Here is a 23,196-nt window from a genome sequence, read left to right as displayed (position 1 = left end):
TTAGCTCAGTTGACTGATCAGCCAGATTGAGGTGTAGATGACCCACCACCAGAATGGGTCCAATTCTTGCACCAGCTGAGGTTCCCATGAGTGTGCCCTCCCTTTGTCTGAGGAGCGCTGACCCTCTAATGGGAGAGTGGCTGGATGGTGACATTATCAAAGAGCTCTTGTGGTAGTGTCCCTACCTCTGGGTCTAACTAATGACCTCCACCCAGAGACAACTGGACACTATTGATACAAAGGTGGAAGTGGGTACTGCAGATGCCGGAGATCAGAGTCAAGATTAGAGTGGTACTGGAAAAGCATAGTAGGTCAGGCAGCATCCGAGAAACAGGAAAAATTGATGATTCGGGCAAAAGCTTTCATCATTCCCGATGAAGAGCTTTTGCCCGAAACGTAGATTATTCCTGCTCCTCGGATGCTGCCTGACCTACTATGCTTTTCTAGCACCACTCTAATCTTGGCTATTGATACAAAAGTTAACACCCTGCATCCTCTCAAGGCCAGACAGACATCCAGAGCACTTGTCAAAGCACTTGGTTACATGGAATTCCCGGCACAGAAACAGATCATTCTCGTGTTTTATGGTTCACACAAGCTCCTTCTCTCCCAAATTTACCTAATTTTATTCCCTCTCTTCCTTGTGTGTCCATCTAAATTTCCTTTAAATGCACCTCTGATACTTGCCTCAGGCACTCCTGTCGGAACACCACATTCTCCCCTTGAATTCTCAGTTGCATTTATCAATGTCTATTTTTTATTGATGGGCCTGAGTTCTGGTCTCACTAACAAAGGCAGCATCTGTTCCTCATCTGTCTTGGTAAACCCTGAGATAATCTTGATGAATATTAAAGTTCTGACAGAAATCACTGAGGTCCTTAACTAGACAGACAGCAATGACTGACTGTCAGCCCAGGTGCTGTTCTGGATTGCTGAGCTCTACTATGTATATCGGTGCATCAGGTTTGACTGTGATGCCTACTAGAGTGGAAATGCCTCCTGGCACCCATATTCGAACTGAAAAACAGCAAAGGAATGTAGAATATCCCTTCTCAGAGGCAAATATCAAATAATTTTTAAGGAGTTCTTGCGGCACACTGGTAGTGTCCTTACCTCAGAGTCAGGGAGGCCTGGGTTTAAGTCCCATCTGCTCCAGAGGCATATCTCTGAGCACGGTTGGTTGGAAATTATCTCAAACAAAATTTAGCACCAAGGGAGGCCAAAGACATAGGCTTTACTGAGTTCCTATAGAAGGAGAAATGTGCAAAATGGAGTTGCACAACTTAGACCACGGGTATGGCCAGATTAATGATTAAAATCAGGATAAAACCCGCAGAATTGGGGAAGTACAGGAACCTCAGAGGGGTGTGGGACTGCAAAAGGTTACAGAGATAGGGAGTAGCAAGAGTGTGGAGAATGGGATTAGATTAGCTTCTCTACAGTGTGGAAACAGGCCCTTCGGCCCAACCAGTCCACACCAACCCTGCAAAGAATAACTCATCCAGACCCATTTCCCTCTGACTAATGCACCTAACACTACGCTGCAATTTAGCATGGCCAATTCACCTGACCTGCACATCTTTGGACTGTGGGAGGAAACCAAAGTACCCGGAGGAAACCCACACAGACACAGGGAGAATGTGCAAACTCCACACAGACAGTTACCTGAGGCGGGAATTGACGCTGTGAGGCAGCAGTGCTAACCACTGTGCCACCGCGCCACCCAATGTGCCATTGTGCCGCCCACAGTGTCACCTGAGGCTGGAATTGAACCTGGGACCCTGGTGCTGGGAGGCAGCAGTGCTAACCACTGAGCCACCGTGAGGAAGAAAATTCTAAAATCGCAAGAACCAGTGGCCAGTGTAGATGCGCAAACGGAGTGGTGATGGATGAGCAATGGTGCGGGTTGGGAGGAGGACAGAGAACTCAGTGGGACAAAAGACATCTGAAATCTGGAGGAATCTGGCAACAAGGGTAAGGAGTTTGTAACTGAGGTGCCACAGATAGGGAACCAAAGAACATCAATGAGCTATCAGTGTCTATGGGTGAGGAGTGAAGAGGGCTAACAAAACAGAGGGGGAGGAGGAAGAAATATAAAGACGCACACCTCGATGTTGCTTAGTAACCCGAAGAAAGAAACACAAAAACGATGCATCATTAAAAGCTACAATCGGGGAACGTTATCCAGGGGAGTTGTTAATTATTCATATCTTCAAGCAAGAGGAGAGAAATGCATTTTTCAAAAGGAACTTTAACATCTTTAAAAGCAATGAGTTTGTACTTCTAATCTCTGAAGCCTCAGACACCGTGCTACATTTTCACAATATATCTGAATCAGAAAACTATAGCCAGCAGCACAAGTTATACTTAAATGGTTTTTTTTCTTTTAATCATTCATGTCCCAAATGTATTTGAGACACTACATCCAGTAAGCCATCCACTTGAAGTTATTTTATTTTTTAAACAGGATGCTAGTTTGTTTATTAACATGATAAAAAGATGTTAATTGGAGGTTCATTACTATGCAAATTTATTTCATTCTTAATAGCGGATGTTAATTAAGACAGCATCCTGGTTATCAGTATGCAAAGAAACCTGTTTTTTTTTAAATATATAAACAAATTACATTTTCCTGCCAAGTTTCTTCTTTCTTTTCTTTCTTGGACACAGCACAATTGTTAACACTCGTGAAGGAAGAGTGTGCATTTATATAGCACCTTTTGCCACTTCAGGGTGTCCTGACAGGCAAGAAAATGCTTCTTTACACTGAAGCTGATGTGGCACAGGAGCCAATTGGCACACAGAAAGACACCAACAAACATAATCATGACATATCATCTACTTTATCAGTGATGACAGTTCAGAGATAAATCTTGATCTCTGAACTCTGCTGCATCCAAAGGAGATCCCATGGTGCTATTTAGAAACAGAGAGTGAGAGCCTTCTTTGTTGTCCTAACAAAATTTAATCTTCAAATCATATCGGCAAAATCGGAAAATCAGGCCACTATCCTATTATAGTTTCTGGGATCTTGCTGTGTGCAAATCAGTTGCTCTGTTTCCAACATTGCAACAATGACTGCACAACGAAAGCACTTCACTGACTGCAAGGTAGCTTTGAGATGGTGGTGGAAGGTGCTACGCAAATGCACTGACATGGACAAGGGGTGTTGCCGTGACATCTCGTGGTTGTCACGCAGTACGCTCGCTCTCTCCTCCTCCAAGCTTTGCCCCAGCAAGGAGCTGCCAGGAGGGTAACAAAACACCCTAGACACATCCTCAAACCCTCCCTGAGAAAGAGCAATATTCTGAATGATTCGTGGGAATCTCCGGGCCCAGCGGGAGAAGGAGCATCTGCGAAGGTGCTGACCACCTTGAACAGCTCCAACTGGCCCAGGTGGAAGCCGAGAGCGGACAGTGAGTGTTGAAATTGTGTTCCCCTCCTTCCTAGACACCCTCCTGTCCGTCCTGAGGCTTGGGGAATGATTAAATTAGATTAGATGAGGGGGATGGAGAGAGACTGTAAGGAAGTTCTATCAATGTCAGACACATAAAATCAAATCGATCGACAAAACAAGGAGTCCCAAGTTCCCAATAAACCACATTGCTAACCAAAGGTGCCATAAGACCATACAATGTCAGCTTAGATTTAGGCCATTCAGCCCATCAGATCTGATCATGGCTGATATGTTTCTCAACCCCATTCTCCTGCCTTCTCCCTGTAACCCTTGATCCCCTCACCAGTTAAGAACCTGGCTTCCACAGCTGTCTGCGGCTATGAGTTCCACAGAGTCACCACCCTCTGACTGAAGAAATTTCTCCTCATCTCAGTTCTAAAGGGTCTTCCCTTCAGTCTGAGGGTGTGCCCTTGTTCCTAGTCTCTCCTACTGCTGGAAACACTTTCTCTATATCCACTCTATCCAGGCCTCTCAACATTCTGTAAGGTTCAATCAGGTCACCCTTCATCCCCAGGATCATTTTTGTGAACCACCCCTGGATCCTCTCCAACGCCAGTACATTGTTCCTTAGATACGGGGCCTAAAACTGTTCACAATATTCCAAATGCAGTCTGATCAGAGCCTTATACATCCTCAGCAGTACATCCCTGCTTTTGTATTCTAGTCCTCTTGAAATGAATGGTAAAATTGTATATGCCAACAGAACCTGCGTGTTAATCTGAGAGAGAATCCTGAGCTAGAATCCCCAAACCCTTTTACGCTGCAGATTTCCGAAGCCTTTCCACATTCAGAAAATGCTCTGTGCCTCTATTCTTCCTACCACAGTGCATAATCTCACACTTACCCACACTGTATGCCACCTGCCACTTCTCTGCCCACTCCCCTAGCTGTCCAAGTCCTTCTGCAGCCTCCCCACTTCCTCAACACTACTTGCCCCCCGCCCCATTTAACTTTGTGTCATCTTCAAACTTAGCAACAGCGTCTGTTCTATTGACCAACTAAGTGTGGTCAAATGGCATACTGCATCAGAAGATTGAGATTGCTTTTGGGAGTGTGTGTGATAGAACATCTAAACAGAACTTTGATTAATCATTCACATTCACGACTTGGACTGCAAAGTTCAACGTTTATCCCCTATTCCTGTTGCCCTCAAATCCTTTTGATGTTGATTTGGCTCCGTCTTGTATGACTGCAGGTAACAGGTGTGTTGCAGTGTGTTAGGGTTGATAAAAAGTGGTGCTGGAAAAAGCACAGCAGGTCAGGCAGCATCGGGGAAGCAAGAGAGATAATGTCTCAGGCAGGACCCTTCTTGAGGACCTTCCTAAAAGCCCTGTCCAAAACATCATCTCTCCTGCTGCTCGGATGCTGCCTGACTTGCTGTGTTTTTCCAGCACTGCATTTTATTAATTGTGACTCTCCAGCATCTGCAGTCCTCACTTCCTCCTAGTTGTACCATGTTAGGTGCAAGTCGATGAAACAGAGCTGGTTCCCTTCCCCAAAGGGTATCTGTGATTTGGCTGGGTTTTTACCAGAATCGGATGGCTTCATAGATGGTTTGTATTTCTCATTTGCTGGTATCAGCATTTTAATTTTTATTCAAAACAAAAACTGGATTAAGAATTCTCCATCAGCGCTTGGTGGGATTTGAACATTTATCCTCTTGGTTAATAGCCCACTGCCTTGTTGTCACGATTACACCCCACTTTTATTAGAAACATCAAAAATATGGGCAGGAGTAGACCATTCGGCCCTTCGAACCTGTGCCACCATTCAATATGATCTTGGCTGAGTATGCAATCTCAGTATCCCATTTCCACCCTCACCTCATCCCCCTCGATCCCTTTAGCTGGAAGGATCACAACCAGCTCCTTCTTCTAATGAACTGGCCTCTACCGCTTCCTGTGGGAGAGAATTCCACAGGTTCACAACTCTCCGAGTGAAGAAATTCTTCGTCGTCTCAGTCCTGAATAACTCACCCCTTATTCTTAGACTGTGATTTCCCCCCCCAATGTGAGCATTCTAACCTCCACACCAGCTGTCTGGAACTTGCAGTCTATCAGGAGAACACTCTTTGCTGTTCCCTCAAATCATGGGCATAAAGCAGATGATAGAAAGCCTGAACCTGCAGCTAGAACCATACGGTGATGTGGATACCCCCTCAGGGCTTGACTCCCTTCGAGTCAGTCAGAGGGAGCTGGAAAGCGGAGTGAAGTTGGGTAGGGAAGGAGCCAGGATCGAAACTGCCAGGCAATACAGATCATGTATGCAGCAATGATACCCAAACAGAACTTCAAAGGAGGTTACACCACTGCCATCTGGAGCAATGTTCCAGTTGGCCATCCTGCTTTTTGATGTAAATTAACCAAATGGTTAAGACTGTCAGATCTGATTAAACCATGAGTTACTTCAAAGGCAAAGGAGATGAGGAACAAACTGCACAGTGAAATCCATGACATTGAAGCCTTAGTAAATGGGCTTCAGGCGTAGTTAAGAGTCTGCAAGAGTGCGAATGGAATATTTAGCGTCCAAGTTATAAAAGCTGACAGAGCAAATGGAAAGATGAAACATGTCTGTAAAGGGTTTGCGAGTGTTTAAAATGCCCTAAAGGTGATAAAGCACATGACAAATGTTAACTGCACCCAACCCAATCTTCCCAGGGTGTCAACCCTCACACAGGCGGATATTGTCACCAAAGTGGATGTAGGGACTGGCAACGCAGGGGAAGGAGTTCCCTGTCAGAGGACAAGTGGGGGATGGGGAGCAAGGACGAAACAGAGAGAAACAACATGACAGAAGCACAGACAGAAAGAAACAGAGCTAAATAAATACAGACAGAGGGCACAAGTAAATTAGAGAGACAGAAAGGGAGGGTAGTGATATAGAGAGGGAGGGTGAACAACAGAGAGAGATGGAATGGGAGCAACATAGAGAGATACAGCAATGGAGAGAGAGGGGGAGACTGATAGACAAAGACAGAGTGAGAGACGGTTACAAACAGAGAGAGGGAGCAACGTAGAAAGGGAGATACAGACAGGTAGAGAATGAGAAAAACAGATAGATGGAGAGAAGGACAGACAGATGTGGAGAAAGACGAAGAGAAAGAGAGAATCCAAGAGGCATAGAAAAGTTGAAATCACACAAACAAAAGGAAAGTCATCAGAAATAACCCACAGCCATGAAAGCATTACTTCCAGCCAGGGGTGTGGAACTGCTAGATACTGTACATGGGCAGTGCCTAAGCCCTGGTCATCTCACCACTTGCAACTGTAATCAACTTCTACAATAACATGGAAGGGAAAGGTTTAGAAGGATATGGGCCAAGTGCAGGGAAATGGGGTTGGCATGGATGGACATTTTGGCTGGCATGGGCCAGTTAGGGCCGAAGGGCCTGTGTCCATGCTGTAGGACTCTATGCCTCAACACAGGTGCGGCTTACCCTTAGCCACTGCAGCTGCAGAAATCAACACCTTAACCTAAATGTGTGTATTTCAGGAACAATGGGGTTGTATGTGTAGACGGTGTGAGCTGAGTGCATTGCGATAAAATCACAGGTGAATGTGCACTGTCAGCAACCAGGGCTCTCCTCTGACTGCAGTGAACAAAAATCCTTCAATCCATCTTAAAGAGCAAACTCAACTGCTTTCAATATTTAACTGTTCCCTTATTGCACGCACCCATATTTTCAATACCCCAGCTAATCCCCCGAGACAATGTCATGGGAAGTGAACATTTTCAGATGCAAAAGGCTGAAGAATGTGGGGAAGTAAGTGAGCAGGAGTGACTCATTCTCCATTTTAAAATAATGCCTTTCGTCCTCGCTGGATACTTCCACACTAAATCCCTGGACTTACAGCTCAAGTGAAAAAAGGCAGTGTAAATCAGTCATGCTGGAATGATCCTGACTCATCAATGACACAGTGCCTCCAGTGGGGATACAGTGCAACAGCAGTGTGACAAGTTTACATAAGACATTTTCCTTTGTACATGTGACTAAAGATAACAACAAATGCCAGACATTGCCATCCTTCATTTTATTGTATGTGCCCCAATTTTTAAAGCATTCTCTGTATCCAAAGAAATAGACTTTGCATTCAGATATTGCCTTTCACAACCTCAGGTCTATCCCACAGGCATCCACAGTCAATAAAGTACTCCTGATTTTAGTACTGCTGCAATACGAGAAATCTATGCCGGGTAAATGTCATTAGGATAATGGATAACTCTTTACCCAGAATTCACTGCAACAGAGAAAGTGCTCCATCATCTGGGACAGAGCTGTGCCAACATTCAATGCCAAAGATAGGGTGGTTTATTTAGGTAAAGGGCTATCACTTCTACCAAAGAGAAAACATTTCTTTCACAATGCCCGCTGCCACCTCCTGCTGTTTAACTGAAGTTGATCAGTTGAAGGCTGCCCATCATTAGTGAATCTCCTTGGTTTCAGAGTGCTTCTTCGCATTTTTCTATCACACAAACTATTTGGATTACAGGTTTCTGTCGAAAATAGTCGCTACTGTACAGCTTTAATGGAAGTCTTCCCTAACTGTGCCATGCATTAAATGCTCGACCTTTCTTCCCTTGCCTGGTTTGTTACAAAGCAGCATCCTCCTGATCCTCCATTGACAGGTTATAATTGTTAAAGAGATGAACTGTTAACACTTAGGTTGAGGGAGAAAAGAATGGGTCCAAAACTGCAACTTTAAACTAAAATAAGTGCAATTATGAGTGTGTGAAACCTAGCTAAATAAAATGAACCGATGAACTGGTTAAGGGATAGGTCAATAGAAATGTGGAATGAGTACTTTAATTGGATATTTAAGAACATACAGAATAGATGCATCCCAACAAGAAAGCTACAAACTTAACATTAATTTCAAACTTCAAAAAAAAGCATATAATCATGAAAAGTTGGATGGCAGTTCAGAAGATTGGACAGAACATTAAATCAGGAAAGAGTAACTAGCAGGTTAATACAGGGGACAAAATGAAGAGTACAAGTTAAAGCTAGCTAGAAACATTAAAACACATAAGAGTTTCTATCGATATTTAAAAAGGATAAGATTTAATAAAGTCTATTGAGACCAAGTCTGGGGAATGAATAATGCAGGATAAGCAGAGAGCAGATGATTGAACAAGGATTTCACAACAGTCTTCACTATGCATGATACAAATAGCATCTCAGAAATAGTTGTTCACCAGGAAATGGAATGAAACAAGAAATATAAGAAAATTGCTTTGGCAAGGGAAATGGTACGAAGGAAATAGTTGTATGACAAAGAGCCACTGGGTCCTAATGAACTTCACCCTGTGATCTGAAAAGAAAGTTAACGAGATAGCTGATGTGTTGAATTTAATTTTCCAAAATGCCCCAGATTGAGGGAAGATTCCATAAGATTTCAAAATAGCACAGTGACTTTTTTCTTCAATGGGTGTCACAGGACATGAAAAAAGGCTTGTAAGCAGGTACAACAAATAATTAGGAATTCTATTGTTTAGCATAGAATCCCTGCAGTGTGGAAGCAGGCCATTCAGTCCATTGAATCCCCATCAACCTTCCAAAGAACATCCTACCCAGACCCAACCCCATAACCCCAATTCCTCATGGCCAATCCACCTAACTTACACATCTTTAGATTGCAGAAGGAAACCCATGCAGACACGGAAAAATGTACAAACTCCAAACAGAGAGTTGTCCGAAGGTGGAAGCAAACTCTGGCCCCTGGCACTGTGAAGCAGCAGTGCTAACCACTGAGCCTTTGAGGGAACTTGTGGCCAAAAGTCCGGAGGTTATCCTTCAGTGATAAAGGGCATGGGTGAGACTACATCTGGGGCATTTTGGACAGTATTGGTCTCCTTATTAAGTAACGGTGGAAGCAACTCAGACAAGGTCTACAAAATGAAAACCTGGTAGCATGTTGTGTGAGAAAGGTTGGACAGACTGGGCTTAAATCCACTGGAGTTTAAAGCAATCAAAAATGACTTCATTGAAATAGTTAAGATCATGTGAGGTGTAGGTGAAAAAGATATCTTTCTCTTGTAGTGGAACCTAAAACTAGAGTTAAATTACAATAAGTCTCCCATTTAAGAAGGAGATGAGCAGAATTCTTTATTCACAGAGAATCCTGAGTCTTTGGAACACATTTACTCAAAAGACGAAGAAAGCCGGGTCTTTGAACATTGCTAAAGCAGAGGTGGATAGATTCTTGATAAATGAGGAGGTGAAAGGTCATTGGACAATATGGAGTAATATAGAGAGTTATGTAGAGTGATAGAGAGCAATCAAATCAGCTATGGTCTTATTGAATGACAAAGGGGCCGAATGTCCGACTCCTGTTCTAATTTGTATGTTAGTCTGTAACAGTGCAACGAGAGTTCTACAGCATCAAACACACTTCAAAGCGTTGTAAATACTCAAATCCGTGAGCATTTCCTGCTGCTTTTCCTGACCCTGATATCTTGGCCCCTCTCCAGTGCAGGAGGTAGATTTGTAGAAGCAGCTGCCTTATCAACAGAAATCTTCCCACAACAATTGGTACCTTACTGATCTCAGCATGTCCCTATTTGGCCACTGGGAATGTTCACACAGGTTAAACACAGCTCCATTTCAGCATGTTGGAATCACAAACTCACTGCTGACTGCCTGTGGGAAAAACTACAGGGCATCACTTAATATTGCTCACGCATTCCAGATACAAAGCTCCACATGGGGAAAATCTGTGCACACCTCTCAGCCCTGGAGCTGATCAAAATCATAAATGCCCATCAACAAAGGAGCACTGTAACAGGGGAAGGCCATTCAGCCCCTCAAGTCAATTATACCTTACAATGAAATCCTGTTTGATTGGCAAATTAACCCTTTGCTCCGTCTTGGCTTCATATTCTGTTATAGCTTCCTCCGACTTCATCCAGGTGGGATCTATCCCAGATTTTAAAATGATCAAATAAGCTACTGATCACTCTGCTTATTGCTGTTTGCAGGATGCAGTGATTCTCAAATTCTCTTTTAAAAAAAAACATTTTAACATTTTGCCCCAAAAGAGATCACACAGTGCTCCATTCCCCGATCCCACCACTGCCAGAAATGGCTTCTCTTCATCTACCCTGCTATTTCCTCTTCAAACTCCTAGAGTCCCCTGAGTGGTGTGGTGGCTCAGTGGTCAGCAATACTGCCTCACAGTGCCAGGAACCAGGGTTCAATTCCAGCTTCAGGCAACTGCCTGAAGTTTGCACATTCTTCCAGTACCTACCTGGGTGCTCTGGTCTCCTCCCACAATCCAAAGATATGCAGGGTTATATGGATTGCCCATACTAAATTACCCATAGTGTCCAGGATGTGCAGGCTAGGTGGATTGGACATGGGAAACTCAGGGCTACAGGGGTTTGGTCTGGCTGGGTGTTCTTTGGAAGGTTGGTATGGGATCGACAGGCCGAAGGGCCTGTTATCATACTGTATACATGCAATCTTTCCTCATAAATCCAGGAATACAAGCTTATTAATGTAAACTCTTCTTAGAATTTGGAGCCATTGTAACATTCTGATAAATCTGTGCTGTAGTTAACTATATCTGCTAGCTCAGGCTGACGATTTCTGAGGAGATAAAATAACTTTCCCCTTCCTAGCATGGCCCCCAAAGTGCCCTCCAGCCAATGATATACATTTGGAAGCGTGATCATAGTTGCATTAGAGAACTCTGGGAGCCAATTTGCACACAGAAAGCTCTCACAAAAGGCAATGAGATTACTGAAATAGATTGCCTTGTCTACTCTGTGATTGATGGAACACCGTCATCAGGAGATGGACCAGTCCTCTGCTCCTCTCCAAAACAGCAGCCTGGGGTCTACAAACACAAACAGATTCTCAGCTCAACATCTTTACCTGAAGCATGGCTCCTCCAATAGTGCAGCATTCCCCCTGTACCCAGCATAGACCAGCAGCTACATACAATGGGCAAGGGAATATGGAAGGGTCAGCAGACACACTCAGAATAACCAATCCAAGGCAGAGGCATTCAGCACAATGACCTCCAACTCAACCAGTCCCTTCAACACGCACAGTCTGTCTAACGCACATGGTCTAGATTCTCGCCCCACCCCCACCTCCCATGAAATAGGACATTTGAGCAAAGGACTGACAATAGCAAAACCATCACATCATTGGCCCAGAGAGAGAGAGAGAGAGATAGAATACTGCACCACCATTGAGAATGAAGGAACAAATTTAATACTCACGACTGGTGAACGCTGCAGTTGTAAAACACAAAGTCAGTGCTGGCAAACTTCTTCCCAGTTTCTTTGGACTTCAGGTACAGTTTCACAACCCGCTTGTCTCCTGCACAAAGAAGACAGAGAAAAAGTATCTGTCACTTCGGACCTTTCAGAGTGATTTCAGGACAGTAAATAAAGTTAAGGATTAAAGGCAATGCCTTCAGAGGCCTCTCTATCCAATCAAGCCCTCTCTTTCTTCCTCATCAGGCAGCTATAGCCTCAGTTTAATGTCTCGTTCAAATGACATCTCCCCAACAATGTTACGCTCATTTAGCCCTTCAACAAGCTCCATCAACACTACCATCCTGTCCTAGAAACCTCACAGAGCGAGTGCAGATACTGCTGAGGCTCAGTTAGGCACAGCACACGACTGACAGCAAACAGAATCTATTTTACAGCAAACCCTCTGACATTCAGCAAAACCACATGGTCAACCCTGTGACCAATGGCATTTCCTTACTCCGCAGGCAAGAGGACCAAATAAAGCCTGCATCTTAATACCGTCCAGCAGGATAGCAGAAAATGGAACACATGACCGTTACTGATCTCAAGCCTCCTGTCAAAAGCAAGACTACGTCTCCACTAGGACAACAACACAGCAGCTACACTGTATGAACTACGGATGTCAGAACAATATTTAGAACAAAACTGTTTCATCGGGTGCAGTACAAAGTCCCACATGTACATGTGAACAAGGAACAGGAGCAGGCCATTCTACCCTTCAAACCTGCTCGGTCTTTCATTGCCATATAGCCATAGAGACGTACAGCACGGACCCTTCAGTCCAACTCATCCATGCAGAACAGGCATCCTAACCTAATCTAGTCCCATTTGCCAGCACTTGGCTGATATCCCTCTAATCTCCTCTAAGCCTCTAATATCTCTAATCTCCAACATCTGCAGTACCCACTTCCGCCCGATATCCCTGTAAACCTTTCCTATTCATGTACCCATCCAGATGCCTTTTAAATGTTGTAATTGTACCAGCCTACACCAATTCCTCTGGCAGCTCATTCCATACACGCACCACCCTCTGTGTGAAAAAAAGTTGCCCCCTTGGTCCCTTTTATATCTTTCCCCTCTCACCCTAAACCTGTGCTTTTGAGCTTTGGACTACCCTATCTCAGGGGAAAGACCTTGTCAATTTACCTTATCAATGCCCTTCATGATTTTATAAACCTCTATACGGTCACCCCTCAGCCTCCAACACTCCAGGGAAAACAGCCCCAGCCTATTCAACTTCTCCCTGTTGCTTAAACCCTCCAACCCTGGCAACATCCTTGTAAATCTTTTCTGAGCCCTTGCAAGTTTCACAACATCATTCCTATAGCAGGGAGACCAGAACTGAATGCAGTATTCCAACAGTGGCCAAACCAATGTCCTCAAAAAAACCATGGTTGATGTGATTTTAACCTCAACTCGACTTCTCTGCATGTCCCCAATAATCTTCATCTCGACACGTGGCATCACTACATACAATTGAAATCTCAAGAGGGACGAATTCTGTCAGTACAGCCTCAACGGTTTGATGCACAGATGGTGTCAAAGTGAAAATATTCCAGAATACAGCACTAACAATGAGCTTTCCCCCAGCCCCAACACACTCCAAGTTCCTACTGCATTGCCTTGTTATTGGAGATAGGCAGAAGTGGGTACTGCAGATGCTGGAGATTAGAGCGATGCTGGAAAAGCACAGCAGGTCAGGCAGGAAAATCGACAGTTCAAGCAAAAGCCCTTCATCAGGAATCCTGATGAAGAGCTTATGCCTGAAACATTGATTCTCCTGCTCCTCGGATGCAGCCTGGCCTGCTGAGTTTTTCCAGCACCACTCTACTCTTGTTAATGGAGATATCAACTAACAATGAGCAACACCACACACGAGGTAATAACAGGGGATATCCATTTACTGCTTTCCACTCTTCCCCCACGCCATTTATTGAAGACAGCTGCGAGACTGATTTGTTGTCTGTGTCTCTCGATCCTCCCATTCCCATCTTCTGGAGCGTACAGACAGAACAGGAAGAGCAAAACCACGCAAATACCTGGGACACATCTGCAGCAGAGCTTGGAACAATCGTTTTTTTCTCAAATTTTATTCCCGTGTAAATGTCCCCTCCCCTGGGACTTTCCAGGCTTTGATGTTTGTTTATGCAAATCCTGAGGCTCCTCAAAAAAATTAGCAGGCAGCTTGTAGAATGTCTCAACCAAAGATTATAAAGTTGAGCCTTTTAACTCAAAAACAGAACAAAACTTGTAACTGTGACCTCTCCAAGAATATTCCACATTGCCATCTCATTAAATGCATTAGTCAAGCCAAGGTTTAAATGTTCATATGCCCCCACAAATATCTAATGGACACAGAGTGCACAATACACTACCTGAGGTAATAAATGCCTCAAAACATCATCCAGAAAAGCAACTTCATTTTAGTTGGTTTCGGGACGTGGGTGTCACTGGGAAGGCCAGTATGTATGAATGATGTCAGCTGTACTTCAGCAGATAACATTCTCTGAGTCAGAAAGCTGTGGTTTCAAGTTCCACTCTCAAAACGTCAGAAGCAAACAAGAGCTGTCACTCCAGCGCGCACCTGAGGGAGAGCGACACTGTCACAAGTGCTGCCTAGTGCCTAAGATGGTGAACACCATTTACTCATGATGAGCAGCACGGTGGCTCAGTGGTTAGCATTGCTGCCTCACAGCGCTAGGGAATCAGGAACAGATTACTGCAGTGGCCGGAATTTGTACTGAAAACTGTAAGTGCTGGAGATCACGATGGATCAAAGAGCATCCATGGAGAGAGGGCAAGCTAACATTTTCAGTCTAGATGACTCTTCATCAAGAGCTGTGATGAACAGTCACGAAGACTCAAAACGTTAGCGTGTTGTCTTACCAGGGAAGCAGGTTCCGATTCCACGCTCAGGCGACTGCCTGTGTGGAGTTGCACATTCTCTTCGTGTCTGCGTGGGTTTCCTCTGAGTGCTCCGGTTTCCTCCCACAGTCCAAAGATGTGCAGGTTAGGTGGATTGGCCATGGGAAATGCGGGGTTACTGGTTAGGGCAGTGGGGTGGGATGCTGTTCAGAGGGCAGTGTGGACTCAATGGGCTGAATGACCTGTTGCACACTGTGAGAATTCTTTGACCATTTACTCATTCAACTGCAAGATTCTGCAGCCATGGTAAATGAGGCGTCGAGGGTAGGCCAAATTGCTCAATCAACATCATATGACAACAAATGGTCCAGGTTAAAAAAAACTGAAAGAATTGCGGATGCCGGAAATCAGAAACAAAACCAGAAATTCCTGGAAAATCTCAGCAGGTCTGGCAACATTTCTGGAGCAAAATCAGAGTTAACATTAACAGCGAATGATCTGGTCTCCTTTTTAATTCCATCGGAGGATAGAGGCATTGCTGGAATGACCATCATTTACTCTTTGCCCCTAATTGCCCTTGAGCTGAGTGGCTTTCTGAGTGTCACTTCAGAGTGAATTCAACACCACTCGGGTGGGTCTGGAGTCGAATCTAGGCCAGACCAGGTTAGGAGGACAGATTTTCGTCCTGAGATGTACATCAGTCAGCCAGATGAATTTTTACAACAATTAATGATGGTTGTCATGGTCACTATCATAGAACGCAGAACAGTACAGCACAGTACAGGCTCTCCAGCCCTCGATGCTGTGCTGGCCTTTTATCCTACTCTAAGATCAAGCTAAGCAACATACCTTTCATTGTACTATCATCCTTGTGCCTATCCAAGAGTCGCTTAAATGTCCCTAATGTATCTGACTGTACTATCACCGCTGGCAGTGCATTCCATGCATCTACCACTCTCTGTGTAAAGAACCTACCTCTGTCATCTCCCCTAAACCTTCCTCCAATCACTTTAAAATTACGTTCCCTCGTGATATTCATTCCAGCCCTGGGGAAAGGTCTCTGGCTATCCACTCTAACTATGCCTCTCCATCTTGAAAACCTCTATCAAGTCATTCTCCTTCACTCCAGTGAGAAAAGCCCTAGCTCCCTCAACCTTTCTACATAAGACATGCCCTCCAGTCCAGGCAGCATCCTGGTAAATTTCCTCTGCACCCTCTCTCAGGCTTCCACATCCTTCCTATTATGAGGCAACCAGAACGGAGCACAATATTCTAAATATGTTCTAACCGGCACTTTATAGAGTTGCATCTTAAACTCGTGGCTCTTAAACTCAATCCCCCTGCAAATGAAACCCAACACATCATACGCCTTCTGAACAACTCTCGAGACTAGTTTAACATCCAGATTTACACACAGAATTTAAATTCCATTATCTGTCATAGACCGACCTCAACTTGTGTCCGAAGAGCATCAGTTAGCCTTGGCCTCTGGATTACTGGCCCAGTGACATGAACATTACACCACAGTCTCCCCCCTGAAATTGGATCACACGGTGCACAAAACAGCCACTAAATTCGCTTCAATACAGCACTGCACTTAAAAAATAAAACTGGCTCTACAGATCTTGAAGGAAACTCATGAGAGATGCTATACAAATGCAAGTCTTACATTTTTAAATGAAATGTGCAATCAGGGGACAGGGTGGCTTGTCGCAGGGGGGAGGGGAGCAGGTGTAAAGTCACCTAAATTCGAAAACAGAGACACACAAGAGTAGCCTGACAAAGCTACAGGCTGCTCAGTAACACAGGACACTCCAAACATGGCACACTTACCCTGGCCTCTCGTGATCGGGGCAATTTCTCTGATGGAGGGAGACCGACAATAGATCCTGCCATCCATTATCCGAGCCTCAGTCTCAGTGAAATTCTCAAAGGAACAGTTCACTCCTGTGGACAAGTCGGGGACATTGCGGGTTTGTAAAACCAGCTGTAGAGAGAGAGAGAGAGAAAACAAATCCTTCAGAACATGATTATTCCAACACAGAGCACAGCATGACTACTCCGAGCAGAAATCAGAAAATTGCACCACGACTGCCTTCCTGAGCAATGACCTTTCACTTCTCCCATCTTCACCTGCATCTACGCGATCTGGTTAGAATGGGGGTCACAGCTCCCTCACTTGGTTTCCAATTCTGGTTCATGGCAGCTCCAACAACAGGCCTGAAGCTCAATAGCCAAACAAACCTGCTTGATCAGCACCCCACCCACTACCCCCAAACGTCAATCTCTTCACTAAAGATAACAAGAAGCTGCTGTGTGTGTATCTTGTGTGTGGATTCTCCAACAGCACCTTCCAAACCCATGACCACTTCCATCTTGATGGGCAAGGGCAACGGATACATGGGAACACCACCCCCTGCAAGTTCCCCTCCACACACCATCCTGACTTGGAAACATATCACCGTTCCTTCACTGTTGCTGGGTCAAGATCCTGGAATTCCCTCCCTAAGGATATTGTGGGTCAACCTACAGCAGTTCAAGCAGGCAGCCCATCCCCACCTTCTCAAGGGGCAATTAGGGATGGGCGATAAATGCTGACCCAGCCAGTGACACCAACATCTCATGAATGATTTTTTTTAGAATTTAAAAATAAGCAAGTGACTTTCCCTAACCTCCCCCTTCTCCCTCTCTTTGTCTCCCACCAATGCCTCCAAACTCTCCCTCCTGCTCTGCCTGTCCTTCTCTCCCCCATTTCCAAATCCCAGACCTTTAGCCAGAAAGCTCAGTCAGGAGCTCCTCTGTAAAGACAATGATGTCGCCAATGATCAGGTCCCAAACTCACATTCAATTCAGATCAGCAACATCGTAAACTAGGCTTGCTCACAAAATTAAACACACAATTGAGATGCTTGCCCATTTTAATTCAACACATGCACAGTCACTCACACATAGTCACACAGTCACATACAGTGTCACATACACACATACAGTCATATGCACACAGATGTACAGATACACACAGAGACATACCCACAGTTACACACACAGTCTCACATACACACAGGCCTACACACAGTTACACACACAGACACACACAGTCTCTCTCTCTCACACACACACACACACACACACACACACACACACACACAGTCCTACACAAACACAGACACACAATTACACACACACAGACACACACATGTTCACAGTCTCACATACATATACATATAGGCAAACACATAGTCACACGCACACAGACGTGCACACAATCTCACATACAAACACACACAGAAGTACACACAATCTTTCTCTCAGACACACATGCAAACACAGTCACACATGTACACTCACAGTTATGTACACACACACACACGCATAGTCACACACATATGTAGACATGTACACACACACGCACATCATTTCTCACACACACATAGGCACACACTCGCACATACACAGTCATACGTGCACAATCTTACGTGCACACACAGACATATGCATACAGGCACACGTGCACACACAGACACAGTCACCCACACAGATACATACATATACAGACAGACACACACACATACAGTCTCACACACACACACACACACACAGGCAGCCACACACACACGTACACATGCAGACACACACACACACAAAAAATCTAATGTCACTCACCAGAACCTGGGACATGGTGACCGAGATATTCCTGGGCTGGACGCTCAGTTGGACACACTGTCGAAGATTCGAGGCAAAACGCTGATACTCATTGGCTCGATCACACCTGTCCTTCCGAGAACATCTAAAGTAATACCAAGTTTAATAAGTCACCATCTGTCCTCAAGGTCAAATGCTCCAAACTGCCAGGACATTTTTATTCATGTTGATTTATTCTCAGGATTGTGGCCATCACCATGAAGGTCAGAATTTTGTGTCCATTCGTACAAAGGTACACAAAACAAATGGTCAACCTTTACCCACCTGTCACTCTCACCCAGGATCTCTCCTTACAGTGAGAGAAATGAGGGCACAGCAGCTACATTTGATGATGGCACACTGAGAGGTCAGAAACTATGTTGTGAAGAAGACATGAGGAGTCTGCAAAAGGATATAGACAGACAGGTTGGGAGAGTGGGCTTAAATCTGGCAGATGAAGGAAAAGATGAATTGTTCCATTTGGCAGGAAAAATGAAAAAGCAAAACATTACTTAAACAGAGAACAACTGTGGAAGGTGCAGAGAGATCTAGATATTTTCGATGTGGAGGTGCTGGTGTTGGACTGGGGTGGACAAAGTTAGAAGTCACATGACACCAAGTCATAGCCCAACAGGCTTATTTGAAATCACAAGCTTTTGAAATGCTGCCCTTTCATCATCTGGGGAAGGAGCAGTGCTCCAAAAGCTTGCAATTTCAAAAAAAAAACAGTTGGACCATAACCTACTGTTGCGTGACTTCTACATATTTTAGCTGACCTGTCACAAAACATTAGACTGCAGGCCCAGCACTTATTCAAGAAGGTCAATGGGACCCAAGTCTTTGTTAAAATCTGCTAACTTAAAACTGAAAACGACATTGGTCGGTTGATATCTCAAATACTGGGTGCGGTTCTGGTCTCCTTATTTACAGAAAGAAGTAAAATGCACTGGAGGTGGTTCAGAGGAGGTTTACTGGATTGATACCCCGGAGTTAGTGGATTGTGTTATGACGATACAATGGACAGGTTTGTTTCCATTGGAATTTACAAAACTGAGAGGGGTTGACTTGATTGAAGTGCGTAAGATCCAGAATGGTCACTGGGAAGGATGTTTCCTCGTGTGGGTGCGTCCAGAACAAAAGGACACTGTTTTAAAATTAGGTGGGGGGGGGGTCCCTCTTTTCGGACTGACGCTGACCCTCTCTCTGAGAGTTGAGTGACTTGGGAACTCCCTGCCTCAGAAGATGGTGGAGGTGGGGTCATTGAGTATTTTAATGATAGATGTAATTGGATAGATTGTTGTGAGGAGGTAGATATGAACGCGGAATTCAAAACACGAACATATTGACCACAATCTGATTGAATGGGGGGCTAGACTCAAGTGGACAGAGTGGTCTACTCCTGCTTCACTTGGTTGTAAATTGCAACATTGTTCATTAGAATCATAGAATCCCTACAGTGTAAAGTGCAGGCCATTCAGCCCATCGGGTCCACACAGACCCTCCAAAGAGCATCTCACCCAGACTCACCTCCTACCCCACCTCTGTAACCATGCATTTCCCACAGCTAATTCACCCTAATCTGCACACTCTACAGCAATTCAGCATGGTGAATCCGCCTCACCTTTACATCTTTGTGATTGTGGGAGGAAACCTATGCTGACACGAGGAGAATGTGCAAAACGCCACACAGACAGTTGCCCGAGGCTAGCATCAAACCTTGGTCCCTGGTGCTGTGAGGCAGCAGTGCTAACCACTGAGCCACCATGCCACCCCATCTTTCTTTTCTCTTCGTCATTTAAAAGCCAAATACGGCCCCTATTGAGACACCACTCTGAGTTATTTCATGCCACTCTTACCACGGTAGTACAATAGCTCAGTGGTTAGTACTGCTGCCTCATAGCACCTGGGGGGGTCAAGTTCAAGCCCACCCGCGGGCGACTGTGTGTGGAGTTTGTCCATTCTCCCCGTGTCTATGCGGGTTTGCTCCAGTTTCCTCCCACAGCCCAAAGATGTGTAGGTTAGGGTGGATTGGCCATGCTAAGTAGGGACATGCAGGTTGGATGGGTTAGCCATGGGAAAGGGTTAGGCTTGAGGACTGGGTCTGAGATGCACGCCATTCAGAGGGCTGGTGCAGGCACAAATTGCCTCTTTCTACACAATGGGGGAATCTGTGACCTTCAACTGCACTGAGAAAATTCTCCTCAGATGCATCTGCTAAGCTTTTTCTTTTGACAAAGTCTCGATGAAGGTTGGCCCTTGAAGAGGTTGGGCCAACGTTAAGTGGTACCTGATTAAACAACCCAAGAAAGGGCCAGCACTGTATTCGAAATCTATTAGATTTCAGATTACATCATTTGTCAGATTGTCAGCACTTCTATTGTGAACAAATTCAGCCCGAGGCTCCTTTCAATAAAACATTCAGGAATTATTAAATAAAGCGTTTACGGAGACCAGACGTGGTGTTTGCCTCAGTAGTTGTCACAGTAAAGACCGAGTAATAGATCTCATGATTAAGCAAAAAATGTAAATCCGGAAGGGGAGAACTGTGGTCCTCATTCACAAGATGGACATTCAAGGGGGTAATGTAAGGGATTTCTTTGGAAAATGGATCTGAGGAGGTTTGTGTAGGACTAAAGGTTAGCTTGAAGGTACGGAAGATGTCAGGGGAAGTACTGAGTGTGTTGTTGTGTAGGTACAGGAGAAGGTCCCTCAGCCCTTAGAGCTTGTTCTGCCAGTCCATGAGGCTGCAAGTGGCTGAAACCAAACCTAGAGGAAACCCACACAGAACGGTGTCTTGAATTTTGCTGAAGGAGGGACAATGATACCAAAGCTTTGTGTCTTGCAATCCCTCAGGAGAATAGTAAAGGAATCAAGGGTTATGGGGAGAAGGAAGGAGAATGGACTAGACAAACATATAAAGGGTAAAAAATGAGGTCTGCAGATGCTGGAAGGGCTTTCCTGATGAAGGGCTTATGCCCGAAACGTCGAATTTCCTATTCCTTGGATTCCTGATGAAGGGCTTATGCCCGAAACGTCGAATTTCCTATTCCTTGGATGCTGCCTAACCTGCTGTGCTTTAACCAGCAACACATTTTCAGCTGGACAAACATATAAGCCATGATCAAATGGCAGAGCAGAATGGTCTAATCCTGCTTCTATTTCTTATATAAAGAACAAAGAACACAGAAAATTTACAGCCCAGCTACAGGCCCTTCGACCCTCAAAGCCTGAGCTGATCCAAGTCTACTGTCTAAACTTATCACCCAATTCCTAAGCATCTGTATCCCTCTGCTCCTCACCTACTCATGCATCTGTCCAGACACATCTAAAATGAATCTACTGCACCTGCCTCTACCATCTTTACTGGCAACGCCTTCCAGACACCCATCACCAGCACGGAAACAGACCCTTCGGTCCAACCAGTCCATGCTGAACATAATTCCAAATTTAACTCGTCCCACCTGCCTGCTCTTGGCCCACATTCCTCTAAAGCTGCCCTTTTTATGTACTTAAACCGAGTGTCTTTTAAGTGTTGCAGCTGTACCCACATCCACCACTTCCTCAGGAGGTTCATTCCACACACGGACCACCCTCTGTATAAAACAGTTGTCCCTCACGTCTTTTTTAAATCTCTCACCTCAAAAATGTGCCCCCGAGACTTGAAATCCCTCACCCTAAAGAAAAGACACCTACCATTCACCCTATCTATACCCCTCATTATTTATAAACTTCTATAGGGTCGCCTCTCATCCTCTGATGCACCAGTAAAAATGACTCAGTCTATCCAAAGTTTCCTTCGAGCTCATGTCTTATGAAACATAGGAATGCTCCCCTCTACAATGTTGTGATGCCTTGGAATTTGACATTCTTACACCTGCCCTGAGGAGTGCGAGATGAGAAGATTCAGCAGCGTGCGATTCTGGTCTCCTTCCTATCGGAAGGATGTTGTGAAACATGAAAGGGTTCAGAAAAGATTTACAAGGATGTTGCCGGGGTTGGAAGGTCTGAACTATAGGGAGAGGTTGAATAGGGAGAGGTTGAATAGGTTGAGGCTGTTTTCCCTGGAGTGGTGGGGTTTTGCAAAATCATCCCTGGAGTGGGGGAGTCCAGAACTAGAGGGCGTAGTTTTAAGAGAAGGTGAGGTCTGCAATGCTGAAGATCAGAGTGGAGAGTGTGGTGCTGGAAAAGCACAGCAGGTCAGGCAGCATTCGAGGAGCAGGAGAATTGACGTTTCAGGCCGGAGCCCTTCATCAGGAATATGTTGACAGCATAGGTTTAAGGGTGAGAGGGGAGAGATATAAAAGAGACCTAAGGGGCAACATTTTCATGCATAAGAGTGGTACGTGTATGTAATGAGCTGCCAGAGGAAGTAGGGGAGGCTGGTATAACATTTAAAAAGCATCTGGATGGGTACATGAATAAGAAGGGTTGGAGGGATATGGGCCGGGTGCTGGCTGGTGGGACTAGATTGGGTTGGGATATCTGGTCGGCATGGACGGGTTGGACCGAAGGGTCTGTTTCCGTGCTGCACATTTCTATGACTCTGGAACATCTCTCTCAGCAGAAAGACAGGATGGTCCTACAGAGAGCGATTGGGTAAACCGGGCTGGTATTTGTTAGAGTTTTGAAGAATGAGAGGCTACCTCACTGAAACCTACAAAATGCTAAAAGGGACAGACAGGGTAGGTCCAGGTAAGATGGTTCCCCTGGGTTGGGGAGTCTAAAGCAGGGGAAGAGTGAGTAACACAATTTTAAAATATGAGAGTTCTGAAGAAGGGTCGCTGGACCCGAAATGTTATCTCTGCTTTCTCTCCACAGACCTGCTGAGCTTTTCCAATAAATTCTGTTTTGTTAAAATTAAGATGGTTGCCACTTAGGACTGAGATGGGGGTAAATTGGTTTTACTCAGAGTAAACTTATAGAAT

General features: G+C 44.9%; 1 protein-coding gene across 3 annotated transcripts in view; it reads right to left on the bottom strand.

Moving 5' to 3' along the window:
* The window catches only part of LOC132822232 (plexin-A1-like), a 541,551-nt gene that overhangs the window by 288,442 nt on the left and 229,913 nt on the right, over positions 1-23,196 (bottom strand). For all 3 annotated transcript variants that reach the window (XM_060835337.1, XM_060835340.1, XM_060835338.1), the window contains exons 6-8: positions 18,254-18,377; positions 16,424-16,577; positions 11,687-11,786 (exon numbers count right to left, since the gene is read on the bottom strand). In XM_060835337.1, coding sequence (XP_060691320.1) covers positions 11,687-11,786; positions 16,424-16,577; positions 18,254-18,377 — 378 coding nt within the window. The remainder of the gene's footprint in view (positions 1-11,686; positions 11,787-16,423; positions 16,578-18,253; positions 18,378-23,196) is intronic.

The sequence above is a fragment of the Hemiscyllium ocellatum genome, chromosome 14 (assembly GCF_020745735.1).
Source record: "Hemiscyllium ocellatum isolate sHemOce1 chromosome 14, sHemOce1.pat.X.cur, whole genome shotgun sequence".
In the NCBI taxonomy this organism is placed as follows: Eukaryota; Metazoa; Chordata; class Chondrichthyes; order Orectolobiformes; family Hemiscylliidae; genus Hemiscyllium; species Hemiscyllium ocellatum.
This window is presented reverse-complemented; position numbering and strand designations above follow the sequence as displayed.